General features: G+C 36.7%; 2 protein-coding genes across 2 annotated transcripts; one reads left to right on the top strand and one right to left on the bottom strand.

The window, feature by feature from the left end:
* Positions 1 to 230: 230 nt before the first annotated feature.
* LOC149832823 (SKP1-like protein 1A) lies at positions 231 to 12,046 on the top strand. Its single transcript, XM_090014734.1, has 2 exons — positions 231 to 720; positions 11,637 to 12,046. The coding sequence occupies exons 1-2, from the start codon at positions 418 to 420 to the stop codon at positions 11,808 to 11,810; spliced, it is 477 nt and encodes a 158-aa protein (XP_089870860.1). The 5' UTR covers positions 231 to 417; the 3' UTR covers positions 11,811 to 12,046.
* Positions 12,047 to 21,247: 9,201 nt separating this feature from the next.
* LOC149832822 (leucine-rich repeat receptor-like serine/threonine-protein kinase At2g14510) lies at positions 21,248 to 25,737 on the bottom strand. Its single transcript, XM_090013308.1, has 9 exons — positions 25,659 to 25,737; positions 24,466 to 25,006; positions 23,286 to 23,752; positions 22,896 to 23,031; positions 22,751 to 22,822; positions 22,424 to 22,492; positions 22,267 to 22,338; positions 21,357 to 21,428; positions 21,248 to 21,296 (listed from the first exon to the last, which is right to left on the bottom strand). The coding sequence occupies exons 1-9, from the start codon at positions 25,735 to 25,737 to the stop codon at positions 21,248 to 21,250; spliced, it is 1,557 nt and encodes a 518-aa protein (XP_089869434.1).
* Positions 25,738 to 26,107: the final 370 nt, after the last annotated feature.

Below are 26,107 nucleotides of genomic sequence, written 5' to 3'. Positions count from 1 at the left end.
TAAACATGCTCACTCACACTTGATCCTCTTAATCATGGTTTAAAAACTTTATTTTGTATATATATATATATATATTTGTATATTTTATATAAAATATAAAATTAACATAACCCGGCTGAATCACGAGTCAATCAAAGATGAGCCGAGTGAGTAGTCCGATCAGGGGCTCACTTTAATCCGGATATGCATTAGGACCCTTGATTAAATCCTATCGCGTTTATAATGTCTACGTTTAAAGATGCGTGCTCTCAATCCGGACCCTCGAAAAAGGAAAACTAAATTTAGCCATATCCACGAGAGCCTTGGAGCTGAAAAGACAGTAATCTCGATCCCTATTTCCTGAGAGGTGCCTTCTAGGGTTTCCTTCTTCTTCTTCTTCTTCGTTGTTGGTGCGCAGAAAGAAAAAGGGAGGGAGAGATGGCAAAGGAGGACGCGAAGACGGTGACGCTGAAGAGCTCGGATGGGGAGGTGTTCGAGGTGGAGGAGGCGGTGGCGAAGGAGTCGCAGACAATCAGCCACATGATCGAGGACGGCTGCGCTGACTCGGGCATCCCTCTCCCCAACGTCACCAGCAAGATCCTCGCCAAGGTCATCGAGTACTGCAAGAAGCACGTCGACGCCCGGAAGGACGGCGAAGACCACACCCAGGAGGAGGAGCTCAAGGCCTGGGACGCCGAGTTCGTCAAGGTCGATCAGGCCACCCTCTTCGATCTCATCCTGGTATCGTATGATGTCTCCCTCCCTCCCTCCCGATGGATCGGTTCTTTCGGTTTTGGCGGTCGATGATTGTGATTCCCCTAGGGTTAGGCTTTGTTTTCGCTCGGTCTCGATTAGGGACTGTGCTTTGGCTCGATCGGTGATGCTTACCAGGGATTTCGTTCTGTTTTTCTTCTATCTGCGCTTTCGATTTTTTACGTTAGGGTTATGATTGATGCGGTTATCTCGGTTTTAGTGTTTTGATGTGCTATGCCATTTTTGGATGGTGCCCTCTTGATCTTTGGAAGTGTTCTCGGGTAGTTTCGTCAATCTTTGTGGAATGTTAGGTGTGCAAGTTGATTTGGTGGTTCAGCCTGGGGGGAACATGAAGGGAAATAGAGGGATGATGTAACTGCTGCCTAACAATGACTTGAAGGCCGCAGTTTTTGCGTAGAATTGTATCCGGGGCATGCATGAAACCCAATCCAAAACTCGGACCTAGCCAGGTTGTGAGACGAAATTTTATGTGTATTAACCTAAGCGATGCAACCTTTCTCTGTTGTGGAGGTCTATTTGGATTTGTGCTTTGTGGATTCCTGTGCTTCGTGCACAGTTGTTTTATGGTGCCGTAGGAGAACATTGTGTTTTCCTGTTTCTTCTGATCTTGGTATTGTTGGTCATTTGAGTTCTTCTGTTTGTTTCTTTCCTATTTAGATTAATTAGGTTTAGTTATTATCTTGAAGTTCATTTACTAATATTTACTGGAAATACATTGGTGGGATTTACCTATCGGTCTTTATGCAAGATGTAAGGATTATGAGTGGACGGCCGCTATGATACGGTGCACTCTTCATCCTTTCGAGGTGTTCTGCAACTTCTAGTCCACTGATGCAGAACTTGAGTTTTTTTTTGGGTTTTTTAATGCACTGATTCAACAGGAGTGGTTCATGTGTTTAAGTTTCTCATGGTTGCCATGTTTTTAGATTGCACACTTCTTAGAACCATGCCTACTGGTATTCTATACTTGTAAAAATTTCTTGCTTTGTGCTATAGCGCATTAACAGCCAAATGTGTTATATGGCATCGAGGCATTGGCCCTCGTAGGTGCTTGGTGTCACCTAGAGACCCAAAAAATCTAAAATCTAAATATAAAAAATATATAAAAAACCATAAAACTAAGTAAAGATGTAAAAAATATTTAATATTTTGCAAAAAACTACTAAGAAAATATTGTACTTTTTAAAAATTCTAAAAATATGTATAAAATTTTAAAATATCATTGTTCTTAGTTGTCAAAGGTGAAGCCTATGCACCGCAACCCGGTTTGGGAGGTGCCGCCTAGGCACCGCATAGGCTGGGACCGCCTAGTTTTTTTTAGAGCCTAGGATTTTTTGTTTTGAAGACATCATTTGTTTTCTTCTTTGAGAAAAGGAGAATACATGTTATTTGTTTATTGCTTGTATTATGTCTATTGTTGAGAAGAAGAAGAAGAAGAAGAAGACATTATTTATCTATTGCTTGTATTATGCACTATGTCACAAGGGTGCGGGTGCGGGTGCGGGTGCGACACGGGTGCGGCGCAATTTCAAAAATTTTGGACACGGGGACTCGGCTATATATATATTAAAATATATATATATATATATATAAGACTCGGTCAAAGTTGTGCCCATTAGGGGACAGGTGATGAGTTGTGAAGGCATTCTGTACACTTTCTTCATACAGGAATAATTCACTTTTGGGCACTTTCTTCATACACTGTAATAATTCACTTTCTTCGTACAGGAAAAAACCACAAAAACTTGAGTTGTGCCCATTCTGTACTTAAAACTTGAAAGTGTACAGGTTTTTTAGTTGTGATGGGTTTTTTTCCTTACAGCTGTAGCCCAGAAAATTTTTAAAAAAAAAATTTCAAATTTTTTTTTCCAAAAAATGGACCAAAATGACCCTGGGTGCGTTGACCACACCCAGGGTCGGGTTGACCAAGTCCGAGCCGCACCCGTGTCGGTGCGTGTCGACGCGGGTGCGGCGACCTTGGAGCCGAGTCCGTGTGACATAGATTATGTAAGGTTTTAAAACTTGCCGAGTCAACTCGGTGACTCGGCTCAGCTCGGACCTCTAGCGAGTCAACCCGACAAGGTAAACTCGGTTTGTGAAGACTCGACTGCGATTCGACATTGACTCGGCTGAGTCACGAGACATACTGGACTCGGGTGAGTTCTGGGCACTTTCGATTCGATAAAACTCGGGTATTGGATCACTTGGACTAGCGAGACTCAGACCGAGTCACGAGTCACAAAGAATCGAACGGTTTGTGATAATGGCATGTTTGAAAATTTATTGTTTTACCTTTTAACGAAAACCCTTTAGGGTCTTCACTGTTCAAGCCTCGACGAAAGAGAAGGAGAAGGTGCGGCTGCAGCTTCGACCATTCAACGAGAACTCCAGCGTGAACAACGACACCGACAAGGAGTTTTCGGCGTGAACAGTAACTCCGACGAAGGTACATCATGTTTTTTTTTTTTGCGTTTTATATTTCCATTTTTTCGACGGTGAACAATAAGGCGTCGTTGGAGCTTCTGCCGTCTGGCGTGAACAGTAGCTCTGACGCGTCTTCTCCAGCAAGAACAACGACGTCGTTGAGATTTTTCGACGCCACGAGGTATGCTTTTTTATTTTTTTCCCTTTTGTGTTTCTTTCCGGCGTCGCGAGATTTTCAGGTGAGATTTTCCGACGTGAACAATGACATCCTCGTGTGTTTCTGGCATGAACAACAACTCCAACAAAGGGTTTTCCCACGACTTGAGTCATCTCCGGCAAAAACAGAGGCAATGCTGATTTAGATTTAGATGAAAGCATCATGTCCAAATGAAAAGGTAGGAACTTCCATGCATGTAGATACGAAGGCAAGGCTGAGTGCATTCCTAGTAAGCAAACCATAGTTTGGGTTTTAAATCAAGGGAGAATAATTTGTCAAAATAGGTCTTAATCGGCCAATTCAGATTGAATCAACCCTTAGCTGATTCGAAATAGGGATAGATTCGACCCCCTCCCCCCCTCTTTCCAAAATCGACAGTTTTTTGTTCAAAATTGGTCGATTTAAACTTTAAAATTTAAAGTAGAATCAGTTAAAAATAGATCAGATTTTTTTTTTTCTGAAATTTAGAATACGAAATCTTTCAATTCTATTTGATTTGATTCTTTGTTTTTTTAAAGAAACTGAGTCACCTAGTAAACCGATTTTAACAACATTGCTTTTCCCTTCTACTCAAGGAAAAAGAAAAGTTTGGCCCGACATGTTCATAAAACTCGAGCGATTGGTGGTATGTGCATAGGGTTAGTGGCCAAGGGTCTCCCATCACCAAAAGTGGGAAGAAGCGACTTAAAACATATTATAATCCATTGATTCCCTGCTTAGCTGCTTTCCGACGACTTGAGTCGTCTTCAACAAAGGGCATTTATTTTTTTAGTTATTTCAATCATTACTTTGTGCATAATCTACTAACCGTACATTGTATCTATGTTTTTGACTTTTCAAATTTAACTTTTATATGTTTTTAACTTTTCAAATTTTAATTTTTAATAGTTATAGATTTATCAAATCATCAAAGAAATGTCACAAGAAGGATCTTCAAGGACTCCAACAACATTCACTAAAGGAAAGGACCCTGTGTGGGATTTTGGGTTACCTCTTGATAAAAAAAAAGATGGTACAATGTACTTGGTGTACAAAAAAGATGAGTGGTGGCATTAATAGACTTAAGTATTATCTTGCTGGTATTAAAGGAGAGGTGGAACCATGCAACAAGGTCGAAGAATCTGTAAGAAAAAAAAATCGTAAGAATTTGGAGTCATTTAAGGAACACAAATTATATAAGAAAAATATTGTAAATGAGATTGGTCCCTTTGTTGAAGTAAATGATAATGATATGGACTTGTCAGGTGAAAATGATGAGTCTAATGAGAAAAGATATATAAAAGGAAAAAAATTGATGAATGATGCACAAAAGCATAATCTTGATGCTTTTGTTCAAGTGAATGTAGGGTCTCCATCAATGAAACAACTTGGAATAAAAGCAACTTTGGATAGAAAAGCTAGAGATAGGTTATGTTCAGCTATTGCGACATTTTTTTATCATTCCACCATTTCTTTCAATGCAGCCAATTCTCCTTACTTTACGAAGATGATTGAAGTTTGTTCCTCAGTAGGAATGGGATTGAAGCCACCTTCTTCATTTACGATTTTTGAAAGATTATTACAAGAAGAAATTAAAAAAATTGATGATTATTTCAAAGAATACAAGGAGTCTTGGGCTGAAATGGGTTGTTCTATTATGGCTGATGGTTGGAAAGATGCAACACAAAGGACATTAATAATTTTTTGGTTCATTGTCCAAAGGGCATTTACTTCTTGAAATTAGTTGATGCAACAAGTATTGTGAAGAATCGAGAAAATTTATTAAAATTATTTGATGAAGTGATGGAAATAGTAGGTGCAGAGAATGTTGTTCAGGTATATCATTTTGTTCTTTTGTAATTTTCTATTAAACATTGATATTTATAATTTGTCTAGTATGTTAATAATTTTTTGAAATTGAAAAATAGTAGATAATCACAGATAATGCAACCAACTATCAAGAAGCTGGAAAGATGTTGGAGGATAGGAGGAAAACCATATTTTGGACTCCTTGTGCAGCTCATTGCATAGATCTCATGCTTGAAGATTTGTCTAAGATAAAAAGCATAGCTGGATGTGTTGAAAAAGGAAAAAGGATCACGAAGTTCATTTACAATCATACTTTTGTTTTGAACCTAACGAGGACTCAATGTTCCAATAAGAAAGAAATTCTAAGACCGGTTATTATAAGATTTGCCACTAATTTTATCATGCTTCAATCTTTGCTAGAACATCGAAGTAGTCTTAGAAAAATGATGGCATCAGATGAATGGAACAATTTAAAATATTCATCATATATTGAGGGGAAAGAGATTGAGGATATTATATTGAATAGTAATTTTTGGAGAGTCGTAGAATCAATCGTTAAAACTATAGAACCTCTACTCAAAGTTTTGAGAATGGTCGATGGAGAAGAAAATCCTACAGTGGGTTATCTTTATGAAGCTATGGATAGAGCCAAAGAGGCTATAAAAGAAATTCAGGACAATGAAGAGAAAAAGTACAAACCTTATTGGAAAATAATTGACAATCGTTGGGAAAATCAACTTCATCACCCTCTTCATGCATCGACATACTATCTCAATCCCAAATACCACTATAGTCCACAATTTTTTAAGGTATGTATTTGTTTATATCTTTTTATTAATTATTTTAAAATTTGAATATGAACTTTCTTTTATCAATTATCATTTTAATGTATTTGTCTATTTGCACTATTTCATGCAATTCACAAAGCATCCTGAAGTAAGGCGTGGTTTAATTAAATGTATTGAGAAGTTGGAGCCAAATATTTTAGCTAGAGTAAGAGCATGCAAGCAACTTGAGTTATTTGAAGACACAAGTGCAAATTTTGGTAATTCTATAGCTGTTATGACTAGAGATGAGCACAAGTCAACACTATGTGTTGTGTTGTGCAAAAGGATATTTATTTAATCAACTTTACATTTTTGTGTGTTTTGGCTTTATGCAGCAATGTGGTGAAAAATGCATGGAATATGTGCCCCCGATCTCTAAAAAACTGTTATTCTTATACTTAGTCAAACATGTTATTCATCTGGATGTGAACGAAATTGGAGTACCTTTGACCAAATTCACACTAAGAAAAGAAATAGATTGACTCAAAAGAAACTTAATGACTTAGTGTTTGTCCATTATAATTTACGTTTGAGAGAAAAGCAATTAAAGAGAACACGTCTTGACCCAATTTCTTTGGACAATATATACTTGCAAACACCAATGGATGAATGGGTCATGCAAGAAGGAGTTTTAGATGGAGATGAGGTAAAACCATTAAAGTTTGTTTGATATTTTAACTTGATTAAAATTCTTTCATTTTAAAATTTTGTCTTTCTCTATTGCGTGCTTAAGAATGCATCATATTTTATTGAATGAAGGATTTCTTAAGGGACTTGAAGATGGAAGTTAAAAACATTGAAGAAGCTAATCTTATTGATGATGAAGGTGGTGATGGAGTTGAAGATGAAGATGCAAGGGAAAATGCAACACTAGTACTCCAATTTAACCATTAATTTATACTTCTAACTCAAGAATTGATTCAAACGAAGTTCCAAATAATAACACTTCGCCTTTATTTGAGATTTGACTCTTGACTTGAGATATCATATTTTGCAAAAGTGGATGAATTGTGGATGTCTGGAATTTGATTTTTTGGGTATCAATTTGGTGATAGACTTTGTCATTGTGTTATGATTATTAACTTTACACTTATGAATTTTGTAATTGTGTTATATGGCCATGGGCCTTATGCTTTTTACTTTATATTTCTTGTACAATTGTACTAGATTGTGGTGAATGATTTACAACTTTACTCAACATCTTTAGCTTATCATATGATGATTTTTAAATTTTCAATATATTAAGAGTTGGTACATAAAAAAATTAGAATTATTGTCACTCATTAAATTTGAGATTACATGTGATACAATACAAGTACAAATTGAAGTGAAAATTGAAAAGCGAAAGTTGATTGCAGCAATGCATTGCAGATTGCTCAAGTATGATTATCTTTACTTTAGTTTTTACTCTTACTCTTGTACGTTTTTAACTTAACTTTACTTTAGGGTTTGTTTCTATTGAAATATTGAATTTTTATTTTGCTTGGTTGTTCAATTTCTTGCTATTAGATGAGTAATTATAAGTTAGATATAGTTTTACTTGATGTTATTTTACTTATTAATCAATTAAACTAGTAATTAAGTCATTCTACAAACCTTTATATGTTTAAATGACAATTTATATATTATTTTTTTAAAATCAAAAGTTAACAAAACCCGGTCCGAGTCACTGAGTTGACCCGCCGAGTCACGAGTCAATAAAGAACGAGTCGAGTCCCGAGTGGGTTTTAAAACCTTGGTATTATGTCTATTGTTGAGAAGAAGAAGAAGACATTATTTGTCTATTGCTTCTATTGTGTCTATTGTTGTTAATTTTTTTGTATACATGATTTTTCTGATATATTATCTAAATTCTCCAACTTTTTCTTTAAATATTTGTGGATGTCTGAGAATTATGAAGTACATTATTAACTGAATTAAAATGATACATATCTTGTTGCGTGATGGTTAAATTTTATCTTAGGTACATCATTTGACAAACGTTGTGATCACCAACCTCTTGGAAGCGCATTAGGAAAGCTTAAATAAGCTTTGTAGAGCTAATTTTACCGAATTCGCTCCCACCAAAATTGGTCATCTTTTGCATGCTCATGTTCAGTTTGTCATCTTTAAGCTGAGTTTTGAGCCTACAAATAAAAGAGTAGAGCTGCTATATGGTACCAACATTGTAGTAGTTAAGTTCCTTTGCTGGTTATGGAGGATAGTACGAATTTCTGCCATGGATGCATCTTTGTAAAGTAAGGAGAATTGGCTGCATTGAAAGAAATGGTTGAATGATAAAAAAATCTCGCAATAGCTGAACATAACCTATCTCTAGCTTTTCTATCCAAAGTTGCTTTTATTCCAAGTTGTTTCATTGATGGAGACCCTGCCTTCACTTGAACAAAAGCATCAAGATTATGCTTTTGTGCATTATTCATCAATTTTTTTTCTTTTATATATCTTTTCTCATTAGACTCATCATTTTCACCTGACAAGTTCATATCATTATCATTTACTTCAACAAAGGAACCAATCTCTTTTACAATATTTTTCTTATATAATTTGTGTTCCTTAAATGACTCCAAATTCTTATGATTTTTTTCCTTACAGATTCTTCGACCTTGTTGCATGGTTTCACCTCTTCTTTAATATCAGCAAGATAATACTTAAGTCTATTAATGCCACCACTCATCTTTTTTGTACACCAAGTACATTGTACCGTTTTTTTTTTATCAAGAGGTAACCCAAAATCCCACATAGGGTCCTTTCCTTTAGTGAATGTTGTTGGAGTCCTTGAAGATCCTTCTTGTGACATTTCTTTGATGATTTGATAAATCTATAACTGTTAAAAATTAAAATTTGAAAAGTTAAAAACATATAAAAGTTAAATTTGAAAAGTAAAAAACATAGATACAATGTACGGTTAGTAGATTATGCACAAAGTAATGATTGAAAGAACTAAAAAAGTAAATGCCCTTTGTTGGAGACGACTCAAGCCGTCGGAAAGCAGCTAGGCAGGGAATCAATAGATTATAATATGTTTTAAGTCGCTTCTTCCCACTTTTGGTCGAACCGAAAGTGCCTAGAACTCGCCCGAGTTTTGTCGAACCGAAAGTTCCCAGAACTCGCCCGAGTCCGGTATGACTCGGCCGAGTCAGGCCGAGTTGCAGCCGAGTCTTCGCAAACCGAGTTTACCTTGCCGGGTTGACTCGCTGGAGGTCCGAGCCGAGTCACCGAGTTTTAAAACCTTGGTTGAATGTTCTATTCCCTTGTGCTCTTCACTTTAGATACATGTGAGATGAGTGAGAGCAAGAGATCCTACTCCTTCTAACCTCATTTGTATTGAGGTAATTATAGAATTGGATGAGCACATGATGTTTTTTCTCATAATTCAAAGCGGGTATGCAGTTTCCATGGTTACTTAGAATTGTTTGTGATTGTGTTATTATGTAACAAAAAAATATAAAATATAAAATATAAAAAATCATAAAACTAAGAAAATATATGAAAAATATTTAATATTTTGCAAAAACTACTAAGAAAATATTGTATTGTTTTAAAATTTCTAAAAAACATGCATAAAATTTAAAAATATCATTGTAGGTTCCCCACATAGGAACTGCTACGGGCCTGGCGAACCCTTAGGTTGCCCAGTCACAATTTTCACTACTTGGCTGTAGAAAGCTGCAAAAATGTATAGTGCTTTAATATTCCAATTGGTGAGGGGTTTTATTTTCTTATCCGGCATGTTCTAAATATTGATGAGATATGCCATTAAGGGTATGTTTGGTTGGATACAATGTGATTTGGAATCTCGTGCAAATGAGAAACAGAATGTGATTTGAGATCACATTTGAAGTGAATCTCATGTGATTCCAAATCACATGGTGGAATATGTCATTTGAAATCATATGACTTCAAATCATATTTGATTCCATCTCATGTGATTTGAATCACTGAGATGCAACCAAACATACCCTAAGTCACCTTAATGTCTTTCTATTTCCCATAGGAGAAGTGAATTTGATAGTTAAATGTTCTATTCCCTTGTGCTCTTCACTTTAGATACATGTGAGATGAGTGAGAGCAAGAGATCCGACTCCTAACCTCATTTATATTGAGGTAATTATAGATTTGGATGAGCACATGATGTTTTTCTCATAATTCAAAGCTGGTGCAGCTGCTGGGTATGCAGTTTGCATGGTTACTTGGAATTGTTTGTGATTGTGTAATTATGTAACAAGAACTATATATTCCTGCACATAGATTAAGTAATATTTCTTGCTACATACTCTGAGCATTGTTGGTTTATCTAGAAGTATTTGTACATTTTTGTTTGGTTACTTCTGTTTCATGATATCGTGTGTTTGAAACTAGGAAATATCTTGGTAACAGTTTTGGAGTGTGAAAGCTTTGTAGTACCTTTCAATATTTCTGTATCAAGGAGTTGGGCCAACTTTGGTGTCTCCAGTAATTTTTTGCATGGATAAAATTCTTGTGTTTTGGATTGTGAAAGCCCTGTAGTTTAATATTTCTGTATCAAGTTGTTGGACCAACTTTGGTGTCCAATAATTTTTTGCATGGATAAAATTCTTGTGTTTCTGTGCCCCTGCATTTTCTTTTTGATATCAAGATTTGCCTTGATGAAAAGTGATGTAAGATTTTTGAATCAGTTTCATGCAGTTCTGGCATTGTGCAGGTGGCATACTAACATCATCATCATCATCATCTTCTTCTCTAGTGAATTACCGGAAGAGAGTAAAATATCAAGCTTGCTTTATTGTCATTCTATTGCAATGATGGTCACACGAATTTGGCATATATGGCCTTATTGCTAATGTATTTGCCACAGGTGATGATGCTCTATCACACATATCCAGCATCACACTGGGGTAGTTGATTTTGTCTTAAATATCTTCATCATGGTTGTAATTAAGAAAAACATTTTCTGCTGTGTTAGTATTTGTTTCTGTTTGATATAGTTCACGCTCCTGTCATTGAGGATTGACATTAACACTTATATGATATTGCCCTTGAAATCAATGAGGTGTCTCTCTCTTCATTGGCTTGCTTGATTCTCGTACTCGTCATTTTATTCTTTTTTCTACTGTGTAAATGTTCCTATCAGGGCGTCTTCTTTGTTGCCTATCATGATCTAAAAAGTTTGGCATTTCGTCTGGAAAAGGTCGTTTAAAAAAATGGTAGGCCTTCATGCTTTAAGGTTGTGACTTTGAAGGGCATGGAAAGGTTGTTTAGTTTAGCATTGGCGTCATAAGGTATTTCTGATCTCACCTAATAGTAACTCTTTGATGTATGATTCTATTTCTACTCCATATATCATCTTTGGAACTGGAAACACAAGGACATCTTTTTATTGTCAGGCAAGCTGGCAGACAGACTAGTTAGATTTGAAACTGTGACCCCTCGATCAAGCTGGTGATATATGCAAGTTTTAGTTCTGTTTTTGTGGGCTTGACTCTGTGAGGGGATCCCGTTCTGCTACCGGGCTCCTGCATTGTGACTAATTTTGTGGCGATCCTATCGTTGCTTTTGGATCCCATATGTTTTTATTCTAATCCTAATCTGTATATGCCGATCTCCTTGAGAAGGCGTAGCAACTCAAAAGTTAATGTTTTCTCTTTCAGGCCGCCAATTATCTCAACATAAAGAACCTGCTGGATTTGACTTGCCAAACAGTGGCAGACATGATCAAGGGTAAAACTCCCGAGGAGATCCGGAAGGCGTTCAACATCAAGAACGACTTCACTCCTGAAGAGGAAGAAGAAGTGCGGCGTGAGAATCAATGGGCGTTTGAATGAGAAACTTTTGCCCCCCCCCCCCCCCCCCGCCAGAGATGGTCGCAATGCAGTTGTCTTCGTTCTGAACATTTAGTCGTTCCTTTTGCCTGGACCCCTTTAATTTACTGGTGATGTAAATAGGATCTTATGGTAGTCGGTGCCCTCGCTGGGCGGTGACACCTTCTGTCCTGTGTTGTGCTCATCTGAAGACCTTCGACTATTTATCTATTTGAATGATTTATAATCATAGTCACAAATATCTGTATCTGTATATGCATGGGCAAAGACTATTTCTCACAATATGATAGGTTTGGTGATAAATCTCAGGGCTTAAAAAATAAAAAAATAAGAAAATATTATGTTTAGATAAAAAATACATAAACAATAAAAGAAATAAATAAAACATGTAAAAAAAGAAAATGCATATTAAAAATGTAAAAAATAAATAAAAACAGTAAAACTAATTGATAATATCAAATTGGTAATACAGCAATAATATATCAAAATATTGCTAATAATCTGCGCTATGCATATTCCAAGGATTCATGTTCTGTGTTTGCTTTTGTTTCTCTAGGCTGATTGACTGACCCTGATTCTTGCTTGGTTTAGGGCCATGCCTCAGGGGAGGCCAGTGTGAGCGAGAGTGCTGCATTCCTGCTTTTCAACTGTGAATGGTGGTTGTGTTGGAACTTTGATGAAAGTGGATCATCTATCCACTTTTGAGAAGTTTCAGAAATTTGATTTGTTCTTGGCTATGCCCTCGTTTTCATGGGATGGGTTGTTTCTGGATACGACAAGTATGTGTGTGTCTTAAACGGTCAGATGCATATTTTACTACCACTAATAATCTAAAATCCTACATGCATTTTCTCAAACACGTATTCATTCCTCAGCAAAAGGATTGCAGAAATAAGTCATCAAAACTTGGTAATACGATTATTGGATTAAATATAATAAACACTTGGAAGGGGAAAACCTACGTTATGCATTGCTTGTCACACCAACTCAATCCTCTGATAACTTGTATTTAAACCTTACACCGGATTCACATTTGTTTTTTTCTTTCTTTCTTTCTTACCAACAAAAGAAAGGCTTCGTACACCAAAAGTCTCATTATGAAACTAAAACCAGCAACTACTCTGTGATCCAATTCATGTGTTGTTCACATTAGACCATGCATCCAGGGCAGAAATTCGTACTATCCTCCATAACCAGCAAAGGAACTTAACTACTACAATGTTGGTACCATATAGCAGCTCTACTTTTTTATTTGCAGGCTCAGAACTCAGCTTAAAGATGACAAACTGAACATGAGCATGCAAAAGATGACCAATTTTGGTGGGAGCAAATTCGGTAAAATTAGCCCTACAAAGCTTATTTAAGCTTTCCTAATGCACTTCCAACAGGTTGGTGATCACAACGTTTGTCAAATGATGTACCTAAGATAAAATTTAACCATCATGCAACAAGATATGTATCATTTTAATTCAGTTAATAATGTACATAATTCTCAGACATCCACAAATATTTAAAGAAAAAGCTGGAGAATTTAGATAATATATCAGAAAACATGCATCACGATGGCAAGGTTTTTCTGGAACTGTTGAACAGTAATGACAAATGATTCTAACCTTTTTGCTGACAATTTGCAAATGGGAAAACAAAGCCCTTCATGGTGCTAAATTGCGTCTATGGCAATCATTTCCTATCTTTACCTTTCACTGACTGAGGAATGAAAAGTTATTTTTGTTTCCTAGGCCTTTGAGGAGGCTTGTCAGCTTCTTTGCCCTCATCCTCAGAGGTGCCTTCTAACACCTCATCCGGGACATCATTTGGTACGTTATGTTTGGTAATATAATCTGTCAGTATAGTCATGCTCTTTTCTTTCATAGCAGTAAGCTGTGTAGAGAGTAATCCATTAGCAACATAGACATGAAATGAATCTGAGAAGAGGCACAACTTAACTTGGACTTTAGGACAGGAAGCATCATTCTGATTCTCCATTTATAGTCAACCTCTAAGCAGTTAGAAGACCCTCTAAGATTTATTTAACTAAAAACATTAACTATATATGCTGAATGATCTTATTCCAACTAGTAAGATCCAAGATTTTGAAGAACAGAATCAATCAATAGATTTTTTCTTTTTGTTATCAAATGGGATGTCTGCACATACAAATGTACATTTATGCACGCGGACTATGTATGGCAGTCACAATGAGATTGCAATCTGTTGCTTAAGATAGAATATCAAAAGAAAAGATGAAAATAAAATGTGTTATATTAAGTTACAAAAATCAAAACTTCAATAAATCTGTGACAATGTCCATGAATGAAATAGCTAGATAAATGAAATATCCCATTAAAACGAGAAAGTATTCAAACTATTCTCGTTTATCCTGAGGATTACATTGAGATAAGTAGGAATTCTGCCAGCAAGAGAAACTACGAAGTAACTTAGCTTTGTCAAAGTTATATTCCACTTGCCTATACTCACAACTGTAACTTTTTTCAATTTTAGTATGGTTTCGCAGTCAAGGTTAAACATACCAGAGTAGCAATAGATCTTTGAATCAGTTCCTCTTTCTATCAAGAAACTTCACTGGAAACAGAAGTCTTATCCTATTAGCTCTCCTTAGTTTAGATCATATTTATATCATCAATCATTTTCATTTGCACAACACTTTGTTCCTTCATGAATCCCTAATCCATAAAAGTACAAAAATCCAAGAAACTTCTGTATCTGTCTCACCAGAACCTTAAAACTTTCTGTGACACAGCTTGGTCCTGGGAGAAATGGTGTCCCATATCCAGGAGCACAAGAATCCAGCTTTTTTACCTTCACTAAGTTTGGTCTGTTAGCTGCACTTCTACCTTGCTGTCTACTTTCCAAGTAGTCTTAGTTTCATGCTTCAAGCTTTTCTCCAATTGCATTTGATGACAGGGAGAAATCATGCTACTAGACTTAAATGAGTGGCCCTCCCAACAAGAACAATGCCAACTTTCCAGGATGAGACTTTATGGAACAGGTTCAGCTGTTCTTAGTATTCTCCAGTGCAATCACATGGAGTTCCCATAAGTTACTCCAGAATTCCAGCAAGTTGTTCTCATACCAGGCCACCTTTAAGAATTCTAAGGATATGGTTGGCACTCATAGTCCTGTTTCAAGCTTGGAAAAACTTGAACAATATTTTTGCCAGGTGTTCTTGCACGTCTCTGTCATGTACAAAAGTTTCAAAGACAAATACCAAGGGCAGCTCCTTCATTCATTGCAAAGCCACTATCTCCATATGATACATGGGAAATTCACGGTCTAAACTCATTTGAAATATTAAACAGAAAATAGAGCAGGGGATCTAGTAAGGGTGTGGGACTGAGATCAAGCTTTTGGAATCATGCTGGATAAGAAAATTGACAGTCGGATAAGCATATCAGAATTCCAATGTTTGATTATCTAGAATGGGTAAAACTGATTATGATTGAGTCGCAATGCAAAATACAGCAGCAACAATGACAATGATAATTAACACTATCATCATCATCTCCATTACGGGCAACTTTTCACAGGCTTACACTTTTGGCAAGCTGTGTGCAGCATCCAGGTGTGTCAGGCACAATGGACATCACATGCACACACATGCACATGTGTGCACCTACACACAGAGTGCGCTCATTAGGACCCCTTTTCATTAGGTCCCTCCTTAGGATCCTTCACAAATCATAGTTGCAGGAATCTTTTGCTTGATCTGAGCATGTACAGAAAATGAACTTTCCACATCAGTATAAATGATCTTTCCTTTGCATTCAGATTAGGTATTTTTTTACTCAGATGTGTTTTCTAGAGAGACAAAGGATCAATGGATGATGTCACACTAAACATTGTTGATAAAATATTCAAGTATTTTCATTAAATCAATTTGATCCAAAACATGTTTTTTGGTATAGAGTTATAAACAAAGAAAAACATCCACCAGCTCAGAAAAACACCTGCAACGGTGATTTTTGAAATGTCCTACCAAGGGACCCAACAAACACATTCCCCCCATGTGTGTGTCTATATATATATATATATATATATATATATATATATATATATATATATATATATATATATATATATATATATATATATATATATATATAGAGAGAGAGAGAGAGAGAGAGAGAGAGAGAGAGAGAGAGAGATGAATAATCCTGCAATTTAACTATTCCATGTATTGAGGTAAAGGCGTGCACTTTTCTAGAAGCTGAAAATATGCACTACATAATTCACTAACTCACTGCATTATCATTTCTGTGGAAAACAGAACAGAACATCAAAGAAGAATAAAAATTTATTTTTACCTCGGCAACTTAAAGAATGCATAAATATAATCTTGGACGAGTGATTGCAAGGAAACAAGGTCTCTGGAAAGTTGACCTTCTTTAGACAACCTACAAAGTATAAACCAATTGAGCTAATCTAGACGATACTGAGAAGGAACATGCTTGCTAGTTGATGAAACAAGAATCAAGGAGACAATAGTTCTCATAATGAAATTCAACATATTTAGTTTCTACGGTGTTTTGCAATATATTGTGGGGTACTGGGGTCTCACCTACTGGGATCCAAATAATGAAAACCATCATAGTTCAAATGATGCTACACTACTGCACTCGGGTTATGCATTTCAATGCTTCCGATTCATAGATCTACTGACCATGGTGAGTACAGTAGAACCATTTTTTTCTGAAAAGTACATATTTGTTAGAAGTTATCGTAATTTTTAAACCTCCAGGTTTGTTGAGTGTCACGGATATCATTATTCAGATTTCCTGGGTGTAGAGAATATCATGATATTAAACGAAAAAGATTTGGGAAAATATCAGGAAAATCTTGGCCAACGGTCAAATATAAAAGAAATTAAATAGATCAAAATATAAAGTATAAAAAATGTAGGAAGGAAACAAAAGCATGTGAAACTTCAGGACATTCAAAATAAAAGAAATTGTGGATTGATCACGATTCACCGCGAAGCAATTTTTTTGTAAATTTTCATGACAAATCACAATAAGTTCAACATATCACAGAGATTCGTTACAGATCAAGAGAATAATAACAATAACCACATGAGAAGAGGGTTTGAGGAAAGCGAATATTGTTTGAACTTGACAAATTTCACTACATGTTCAGTTCCGTAAGATTGTTATGGGGTCCTTATTAAACAAATATATACAACCAAAAGAAATCCAACTGCGCCCCCCAAAGAATGAAGTGTTCAAAACATAGTGCTATGTTCTTAGAAGTAAATTTTGTGCAAGATAATCAAGCCAAGCATCTTGATATCAAGTTTTGAAAAAAGTCCAGACAAACCCGCAACTATTAAACATTCTACTTGGATGATGATGTGCCTCCACACTGGCAGAGCTTCTCCATAAAAACAATCCACCGATCCTATAGGATGTAGCATAGAACTAAGGCAACCGTCTAAACTGCAGTACAGAAGTTCTTCGGTCTCATCCTTTCTACATCTTTGTTTTACCCAAGTAAGCAAACAAAAATACTGTAATAAAATACATATCCATAAGATGAATGTAAGGCTTGTAGAATGAGCTAATATATCATATACTCTGGAACTTGGCTTACTCTTGTTCTTGTTCAATCATCAAACCAATGCACCACAAGCACCAGGAAGGGAAAAGAGAAAATGGGACATAAAAAGTATTGCTAAATTCCGAAGTTTTTCCTTCCTTGTCACAACGGAGAAAACGACAGAAAACCGGGATAAGGTGGTAATAAAAAACATGGGTATTTCTCTTCCAATCAAGGCGTCATGAAACAACAGAAAAGGTGGTCTTGTGAGTCCATTTATCCAGAAAACAGGGATAAGGTGGGATTTGGTGTCGTGATTCATAATTCAACATCCCAATTTATCTTGCTGGATACGTGGTGCCCCAAAGAATTCATTCAGGGTGAACGAGAACTTATCCAGAAAAAGGGTAACCTCAGAATTTTTGCCATGAATTTGCATTCACCACCATAGTACAAAATTCGAGCTTATCCCGTTTATCAGGATAAGTGGGTGCAACAAAAGACACAGAGAATGTATAGTCGTAAAATAACAAACCAAAAAATGCAGTACAAAACTAAAGCATTCATTTCCACGAGAAGATAAGAAAAGGAAAAGAAAACGATTAATCTCACCAGTTAATCAGAAGCTAAAACCCCCACGTCAACACGGCCATCAAAACAAAACTGAACAAGTATCACCAAACATGAGGAGAAAGATAAAAAAAAAGAGGTACCTCCGGGAAGATGGGTGTCCTTGGAGACTCCGAGAGGAGAACCAATAAAGAGTAGGGAAGAAAATAGTGAATCAGGCTTGGCTTCTCACACACGTCCATGTGATCACAAAGATCAGTTCCTGGCCGGATGTTGAGTTTAAAATCAAGTCTCGTTGGTTTTTCTCTTGCAGTCTGTTAACTATGAGCTTTTTCCCCCAAGATATCTTTCACTGCGGGAAACAAATTTTCTCTTAGGAAAATGACTGTTTTCCCAAAGACATGAAAAACTCATAGGAACATGATTGTGGTCGCGAACACCGCTAAAAGTCATAAACATCAAAAAAAATATACAAAGGGATGCACCATGCGCATTAGAAATACACTATCCAATGGTTGATTCCTAGCAAATTCACCATACCAAGTGCATCCACACGATTGGATTTGCAAAAAAAGTGTTGAAATGCCCATATTTTTTTAGTTCTCATATTCTAGTTACTCATATAATCACTAGAGTATGAGAACTGAAAATATGAAAACTAATGTGTGAACCATGATTTTCATAGATATTTTTTTCTCTTGAATCTAAGTTTACAGATGCTTGGTTTTATAAGAACCTGCTCTTGAATTGTCCAATTTTGATACATAAACGAGACTTTTTTTAAGGCTTTAAAATCAATGACTCATAATCTTTATAAATATTCAAGAATTCAAAAATCACATTTTTTTTTATCAAAAATACACATCCAATGATTGATTCCTAGCAAATTCACCATGCCAAGCACATTCACATTGTTCGATTTGCTAAAAAAGTGTTGAAAATGCCCATATTTTTACTTCTCGTATTCTAGTTCATATATTTCCTAGCGACTCCCGGAGTACCCATTCCCTCTTATTAACCGTTGAATCTTTTGAGATCTAATGGTTGTAATGCATGCAGAAATATAACTACTCCCACTTTAAATATGCATGCAATACCTTAAATAATACTCTCTCTCATCCTTTCCCATGCAACAGTCATAATTTTTTTCTCTTTCTCATTCTTTTCCATGCAACTTTCCATGTTCATGTATGTGTTTTTGTTTTCTAAAAAAAAAACGTTACTTTCCAAAAATCATATACTTAAAACCTCTAACCTTTTATAATTTTTTTTTTTACTAATATATTATATGAAAATTTCTTTATGTTTCTATACAGGTAATCTATCAAACAAGAACCCCATGGAAGAAGATGTTTTGCACTTCTATATGGTGCAATTTTTTCTAGTTGTTGGTAAATATTCTTGATGAAGCTACTAAAAATGAAAATTTAGGTTTTGGTTTTTATGCATGATTGTTAATAGTGAAATATAATCTTTATTTTTTGTTTTATGTTCAGGCCATCAAAATTGGAGAAGAAGGGCTCGTCAAATTTTACTTGCATGATCTATATCTTTAGTTCGAAGTGAACTTGCAATAGCTCTATACGATGTTATTTCAAATTTTCTAGCTTGTTAATAACAATGGGTTTGTTTGGATCCGGGTTAGACAAATAAAGATGTCTAAAACCCAGTCAAGCCTGAGCCCGACCCAACTCATTTTATGTATTTCACATGAAAACCAATGTACTTGGCATGTTATCTTCAGATCTAGTATTAGAGAGTGTCAATTCTGTGTATCCAGAATTCTACCATGTGTTGCAAGTCAGATCCAGATACAAACTGGACCCAATAATTGAAAGCTCGATCAACTGTCAGGTCAACGTCTCAGACCCATTTGCAACTTTATTATGCAATATTATCAGAATCGAATCCAATAGTCACTAAATCGATTGGCTTCAAGGTTGAATCAAGCCCTACTTAAAATTTCGCTGATTCAACCCAAAATCAGCAGAATTGGGCTGAATCACCCCAGTTCAACCTGATTCACTATTGAATCAGTCTTTTTCCTTATAAATTTTTATGATTTTTTGAGTTTAAAAAAAAAAATCAACCGACTCGGCCAGATTCAAGTGGGCTTGTACCGGCCGATTCCCTAAATCATTTTGAAGATCGATTAGGGTCAGAAACCAATTTCCAACATTGCACTCTTTGATGCATCAGTCGAGACCATATGCCTATCAACACGAGTGAATCTATCAATAGATAGGGTTTTGACCAATCACCATCCCGATCAGTGTCTAATAGAACCAATGAAATGGATCACATTAGCTGCACCCATAAGATTCGAGTAGTACGACAGATTGAATAATTTATTAGTAATTACTTTTCCTTTTTATTGTGGGTTTGTGTTTAAGGGTGTCAACGGGTTGGATTTAGTTTGGACCTCGATGGGTCTTAATTCTGATTTAACTTTGAGGTGTTGGTATTGGGTTCGGATTTGAGTCCGATGGATTCATTATAAGAAAAACCATACCCAGATCCCATAAGAATTATATCAATGGGTAAAATAATACTTATCTTTTTTACATTGAAAACTCATGGATCCGAACTTGTGTCAGATCTAGGTCTGGTATGAAATTTCACAAACTACACCCACCTCCATATAATTAATTTGGTCCTTAAGATCCAACCTCGATTATAAACGAACCTTCTTCTTTGTCATCAACCTTGACTTTACAAGGTTTGGTAAGGGTCAGGTATGTGTCAAACCCAACCTATTGACACACCTATTTGTGCCCATCCTAATTTAGATTCCTGGCTCCGCCCCTGCTTACAGGGACTGACGAGTGAAACTGACAGGTTATATCTTGGCAGCAGTAATTACAAAGCCACTTTCAAGTTTTTTTTTTTGAAAGGTACGTGCACTAGCTGCGCCAACCAGACTAGCGGAGCCCCCGTTGGCGCAAGCTGCTCTCTTTTTTAGACTTTCATCCCTCTGACAGGAGAATGAACACAAACAACTGCAATGTAATCACTGGTTTGATAATAGGTGTCAATAATGTCTATATAATCATATTATACTGAACTAAGGTTCTTTAGATAAACATGCATTGTATTAAATCTTGAAGAAAAAGTCCTTTTATTGAAATTGATCAAAGAAGGGCTGCACAGAGAGAAGATCAAAGAAAGTGTGAAATCCTCAATGCTGCTGATGGCTTCATTTTCCTATTGCCAATCTCACAAAGCTAAGTTTTTTGAGTCCTTGGTTATTCCAAGTCTCTTGATGTCTAACCATTCTTCCTTGTGATATAGCTCAGACTTGTGCTCATGCCGTGCTGTCAAAATGATTCCCCGGAGATATCCTGAAACACATGGTTACTGATAAACCTGTAGTACAGAGAAAAAGCAAACAGTTCACAGTATGAGAAACCGATATGTGACACTTACTGAAGGATCAACCCTGATTTCTTCTGCAGGCTTTCAGGAACTCTGCCAGTTAAATTGTTGTTCTGTAGGAAGCTGTGAAAAGTGGCCACTTGTTAAATATAGCAGAAAAGTAGGAAGAAAAACAAATATACTCATCTTGGATTACCAGCTCATAACGCAATGGACCAATAAAAACAGCATGTTGAATAAAAGGTACAATGTGTTTTAACTAATTGTTAATCTATGGCATTTTGTGTCAAGAAATCTAATTCTTGCCTAAATTTTTAAGATCACCAGGCTGAAAAAAATGAAACAAGTGCATATCAACCTTCACTTGTACAGTTGTACTGATCATTGTTCTTTGATTAGCTGGTGAATGATGCATCCTAGCACTTCACCTTACTGATTAAGCTGTTTATTTTAGTGGGAAGAGGTAGAAGCTCATGATCCACACGAATCATAGTTTCAAACACAAGATATCATGGTTGGGATTAGCATTAACAATACAAAAAAGTATTCGAACACTATTAACTTACAATTACAAGGAAATAAGTTGAACTGTCAGACTGTATAGGATGTGCTCAGAGCTTAGGACCGATTTGAATGAAAGAAGTCATACATGTGAACAAAATAAGGTGCTTTATGAAAAAAAGAAGGAAAAAGCATAACAGGCTCAAAAGTTCAGCTTCAGTCAAGAATAGGTAATGGTCATGAAGGAACAGCCGTGGTAACAGTTGGCATTTAGGGAAAACAAACGTGGTGACCATTGGAGTTGTTCTTGGGTTTGTGAAGGTTAGCATGGGTGTGGATATTTCAATCAATCGGAGATCAAAATATTGGATTATCATAATTTTTACAGGCCATACTTGTGAATCTGAAATGGATCTTCATGACAGTTTTATCTTGTTAAATCAGGTGTTTACTGACTTACAGTTCTTGTAGGCTCTCCAGATCCCCCATCGAGCTAGGGATCTGACCACTGAACTGATTGTCCTCCAAATGCCTGATCAGATCATTTACCAGTATAAAAAAATTAATACCTATCAATGGAACAGGAATGAGAAACAGCTACAGCTATAAATACTCACAGAGAAACCAGTTGTTTCAAGGGTTTTAGATCTGGAATGGATCCTGAGAGCTTGTTATTCCCGAGCCAGCTGTAGTCACTCACAAATAAGAATTTGGTGGTCAATTAGATGAAAATTTAAGAAATTAGTATTTACCGACTGGTTAGAGTCAAGCAACTTAACCCGACTCAGCTCGACTCCGTTTTGGAGTCACTATGAACTTGGGAGTTATCTCTATTTGAAGACTCATGGCTTGGCAAAGTGAAATTTACTTGTCTAGAGTGAAGCACTCTCTTCAAAGTGCTAGAGCTGGTTATCGATGTTTTGGTGAGCAATGGATTTGCTTACATTTCAGTTAGTGCAGTGAGCTCGGCAATACAGGAAGGTAGAGATCCAGAAAGACCAAGGTTGGTTAAATTCCTGAAATAAATCACTGTCAGTACATTCTTGGTTCATTTTATTGTGAAGAATGCATCTTCTCTTTCGAACTCACAGAGTAACCACACGAACAATGTTTCCCTGAGAACACAAGACTCCTGTCCAAGAATTTCCATGAGGTAAGCATGGATCTCCACTCCAGTCAGATGGTGGATTATTTAGATATCTTGCAAACTCTTGCATGGTAACCACTGTATCATTCCATAACAAAGAAAACAAGAAGAATAAAAACCTGGTCTTCTAGTCATTCTCTAGGAAACATTTCTTTGGAATAAATATTAGCCATGAATCTATAACTAGAAATGAACGTCACTCAATGATCTGTATCATCGCTAAATGCTTTTCGGTTGTGAATGCCAAAATGTCAAATAAATTACTAAAAGTGCTAAATGTCGTCTTGTTTCAATTGTTTCCAAAGATAAAACAGAAAGTGCGCCATCCTTACCATCTCTAGTGACAGTTCTTCCACCCAATATCCTTATCTGGAAAACTTCCCCTGCATTGATAAGTGGCCCAAAGGTTGATCCAGGAGCAGGAGTCATTGTGATCTGAGTTAGGCCAGACAATGGCCAACGGTTTGCAAAAACAACTACACCGGAGGTGGAAACATTGAGATTTGAGTAGAAGTTCTTGCCATTGACACTGACACTGAAAACCCTCCAATGCTTTGGTGATGGTGTCCTGTTGTCCTGGAAATACAGAGCAATGTAGTAATTGGAAGATGGCAAGTTTGCTGATGGCCAATAGAGTTGCAGGGTTTTGTCTGGTTTCTCTGTTGCTAGTGCACTCTCAAAGACTTGTGCAGGTGGCTTATTCCAGAAGTCTGAGACTGAGGCGTTGGATTTGGAGGTGATTGCTGGATGGCTGTCTGTGAATGGCTGCCAGTACCGGTTGAAATGATCATCTGGAAAGCTAGTTTCCAAGTCTGCATGGTGAGTCACTAAGAAGAACATGATAACAACAATGATCATGCTAATGCTAATGATGACAGTACCTTCCAAGTATAAGTCTCTAATTGAGTGGTTGGTGTCAGCACTAATGCAAAGATATGCAGAAACCCAAGATCGATTTCATCCCTTTAAGTAAAGCCAAAATGTTGGTGCTTAGGGGTGCTGATGAGTTGCCTTACAGCTCAGAGTTGGTCTGCTCAAGTTCGGTTAACTAAATAGCGTGGTCCAATTTTGCCCTTCCAAGTTCAAAACCAAGTCCTTATAGTAAAAATGCTCAGGCCTTTTGGATAGTCATTGAACCAAGTATGTGTTTCTAGTCATTTGAGGAAGATGGGGATCATGGGAAAGGTGAACATTCAAAAAGCTGGTATGGGCATTTTGGCTGTTTAATTTCTACCACCTCCACCCTTCTTTTGTTCAAAAATAAGGAGTTTACAGGCAATCAAATGTACATATTCAACAATGGTATAGATGAAACATGCACAAACTAATGCTACAAACTGTGAACATAATTTCCATTGAACAGAGCAATGAATTAGGATCTTGTTATTTCATAAACATCATATTTTTATGAAATCCTAATCATTCAGAGTTCAAATTCTAAAATATGGGACGCCAGGTATATAGTCATTTAGAATGATGGAGAAGATCATAATACATTGGAAATAAAATTACCTTATCATCTCCCCACTGCGACCAAAACTATGACGGGCAACAGTACTAAGCGCATACTTGGAGAAATCAGTGGAATTATACAAAGTACTCTCTAGATACTCCAACTCTAGAGCAGAAATGAAAGGACTAGAGACTGTCTGCTGATTCCTTGCCAGGCATACGCTCATAGTCTTTCCAGTGGCAACAAGAATTATCTCATAGAAAGACGAAAGGCCTCGCGAATAATCTACGGTCGTGTTCACGACGCTCCACGTTGTGCCTTCAATGATCTGGTTAAAAACCGGTGGTCTTCCCTTGCCATCGAAATTGCCATAGAAGTATGTAGTTCTCACTAGATATTTCCCTCCTCTAGCCACAGGAAGTGTGTAACAGTACTTCCGTGCAGATGCATCAGGGAAGAATCGCAGAGTCTTCAGGGTAGGCAACAAATCTGGCGACTTGAGTGTGGTCTTGTTCCCTGCACGGATGTAACCGTCATCCGGCATCCATGTTAGATCTCCCTCTTTTGTTTCCTGCGATGCCCCACAATCTATGAGGAAACCTGCACCAATGTGAACATCATCAATGAGACATACTGGTCATGATGATGATGATGATGATGATGACGGTAATGATGATAATGATGTTGGAATTGGCCCATCTCCCACCTTAAGAAACCATGTTATTATGATGATTATGGTGGTGATGCGATCACAAGGATAACCATGGTTGTTTTTTTTCTTTTCACTTGTTCACTGCACACACCAGAGACATCTTCATGATAATATGCAGAAAGGATATGCTAGTGATATAATGCAAGTTAATGAACCTATTCCTGTTTATATATCAGAATCTTAATAATACAAGTTCATGAGCCTATTCTTGTTTAAATGTGACAAAATTTGATGGTGGTCATGATGATGTCTACGTTACAAGTTAATCCCTTTTATCTTTTTTATTTGCAAGCAAAAAAATATAAGAATGATAATGGTGGTGCATTATGGAGTTTCATGTTTTATCATGCACTATATGTTAAGCATGACATAAGGCTTGGCCCAAGAAGAATAAACCAAAACACAAGCATCATATAGATGATGAAGATTTTGCTTTTTCCTGATGATGTTCTCTGTCATGCATGCTTTCCATCTTACATGGAAAATGATTCTTGTGTCCAATTATACAACAGAAACAAACTTGGTGGGTAGAACGCTTACCTCTGGGAGCTGAAATAGCACCATAGACTGGAACAAGTGTGACAAAGGGCCATAAGAGATAGAGGAGGAGGGTCCTCATGGGAGGATATGGAAGATGGAGCACCTGAGAGGACTGGGGAAGGATGAACAAGGGATGCAGGTGTTTGTTTGTTAACTCCAAATTTCACGCCGGATATGGCGCCCATCTAAGAAGAGGGACATCCCAGCAAGACAAGAGGCTGATGGATTTTCTCATGCATAGAGAGAGAGAGAGAGAGAGAGAGAGAGAGAGAGGCTTCTGTGGCCTCGAATTGCTTCAATTTTAAGAAAACGTGCCTTGCAAAAAAAAGCTTCCAATTTCTGTTTTGTCAAAATATAGGAACCATGTCCAGGTCCACACGATTGAAATATGCTTCTTTTTCCCTGCGTTACATGGATATTCCAATATACCCGTGTCGTGTCCTCTTTAG

This window comes from Nuphar pumila, chromosome 7 (assembly GCF_984573655.1).
Source record: "Nuphar pumila chromosome 7, dmNupPumi1.hap1.1, whole genome shotgun sequence".
NCBI lineage: Eukaryota > Viridiplantae > Streptophyta > Magnoliopsida > Nymphaeales > Nymphaeaceae > Nuphar > Nuphar pumila.
This window is presented reverse-complemented; position numbering and strand designations above follow the sequence as displayed.

Excerpts from the sequence above, each read along its gene's own strand:
- LOC149832823 (XM_090014734.1), top strand. The coding sequence starts at position 418 with ATGGCAAAGGAGGACGCGAAGACGGTGACGCTGAAGAGCTCGGATGGG. Across the intron at positions 721-11,636 it reads CCCTCTTCGATCTCATCCTG|GCCGCCAATTATCTCAACAT; the intron begins GTATCGTATGAT and ends TTTCTCTTTCAG.
- LOC149832822 (XM_090013308.1), bottom strand. The coding sequence starts at position 25,737 with ATGAGGACCCTCCTCCTCTATCTCTTATGGCCCTTTGTCACACTTGTT. Across the intron at positions 25,007-25,658 it reads TGCTATTTCAGCTCCCAGAG|GTTTCCTCATAGATTGTGGG; the intron begins GTAAGCGTTCTA and ends ACATTGGTGCAG. Across the intron at positions 21,429-22,266 it reads CTGGAGAGCCTACAAGAACT|CTTCCTACAGAACAACAATT; the intron begins GTAAGTCAGTAA and ends CACTTTTCACAG.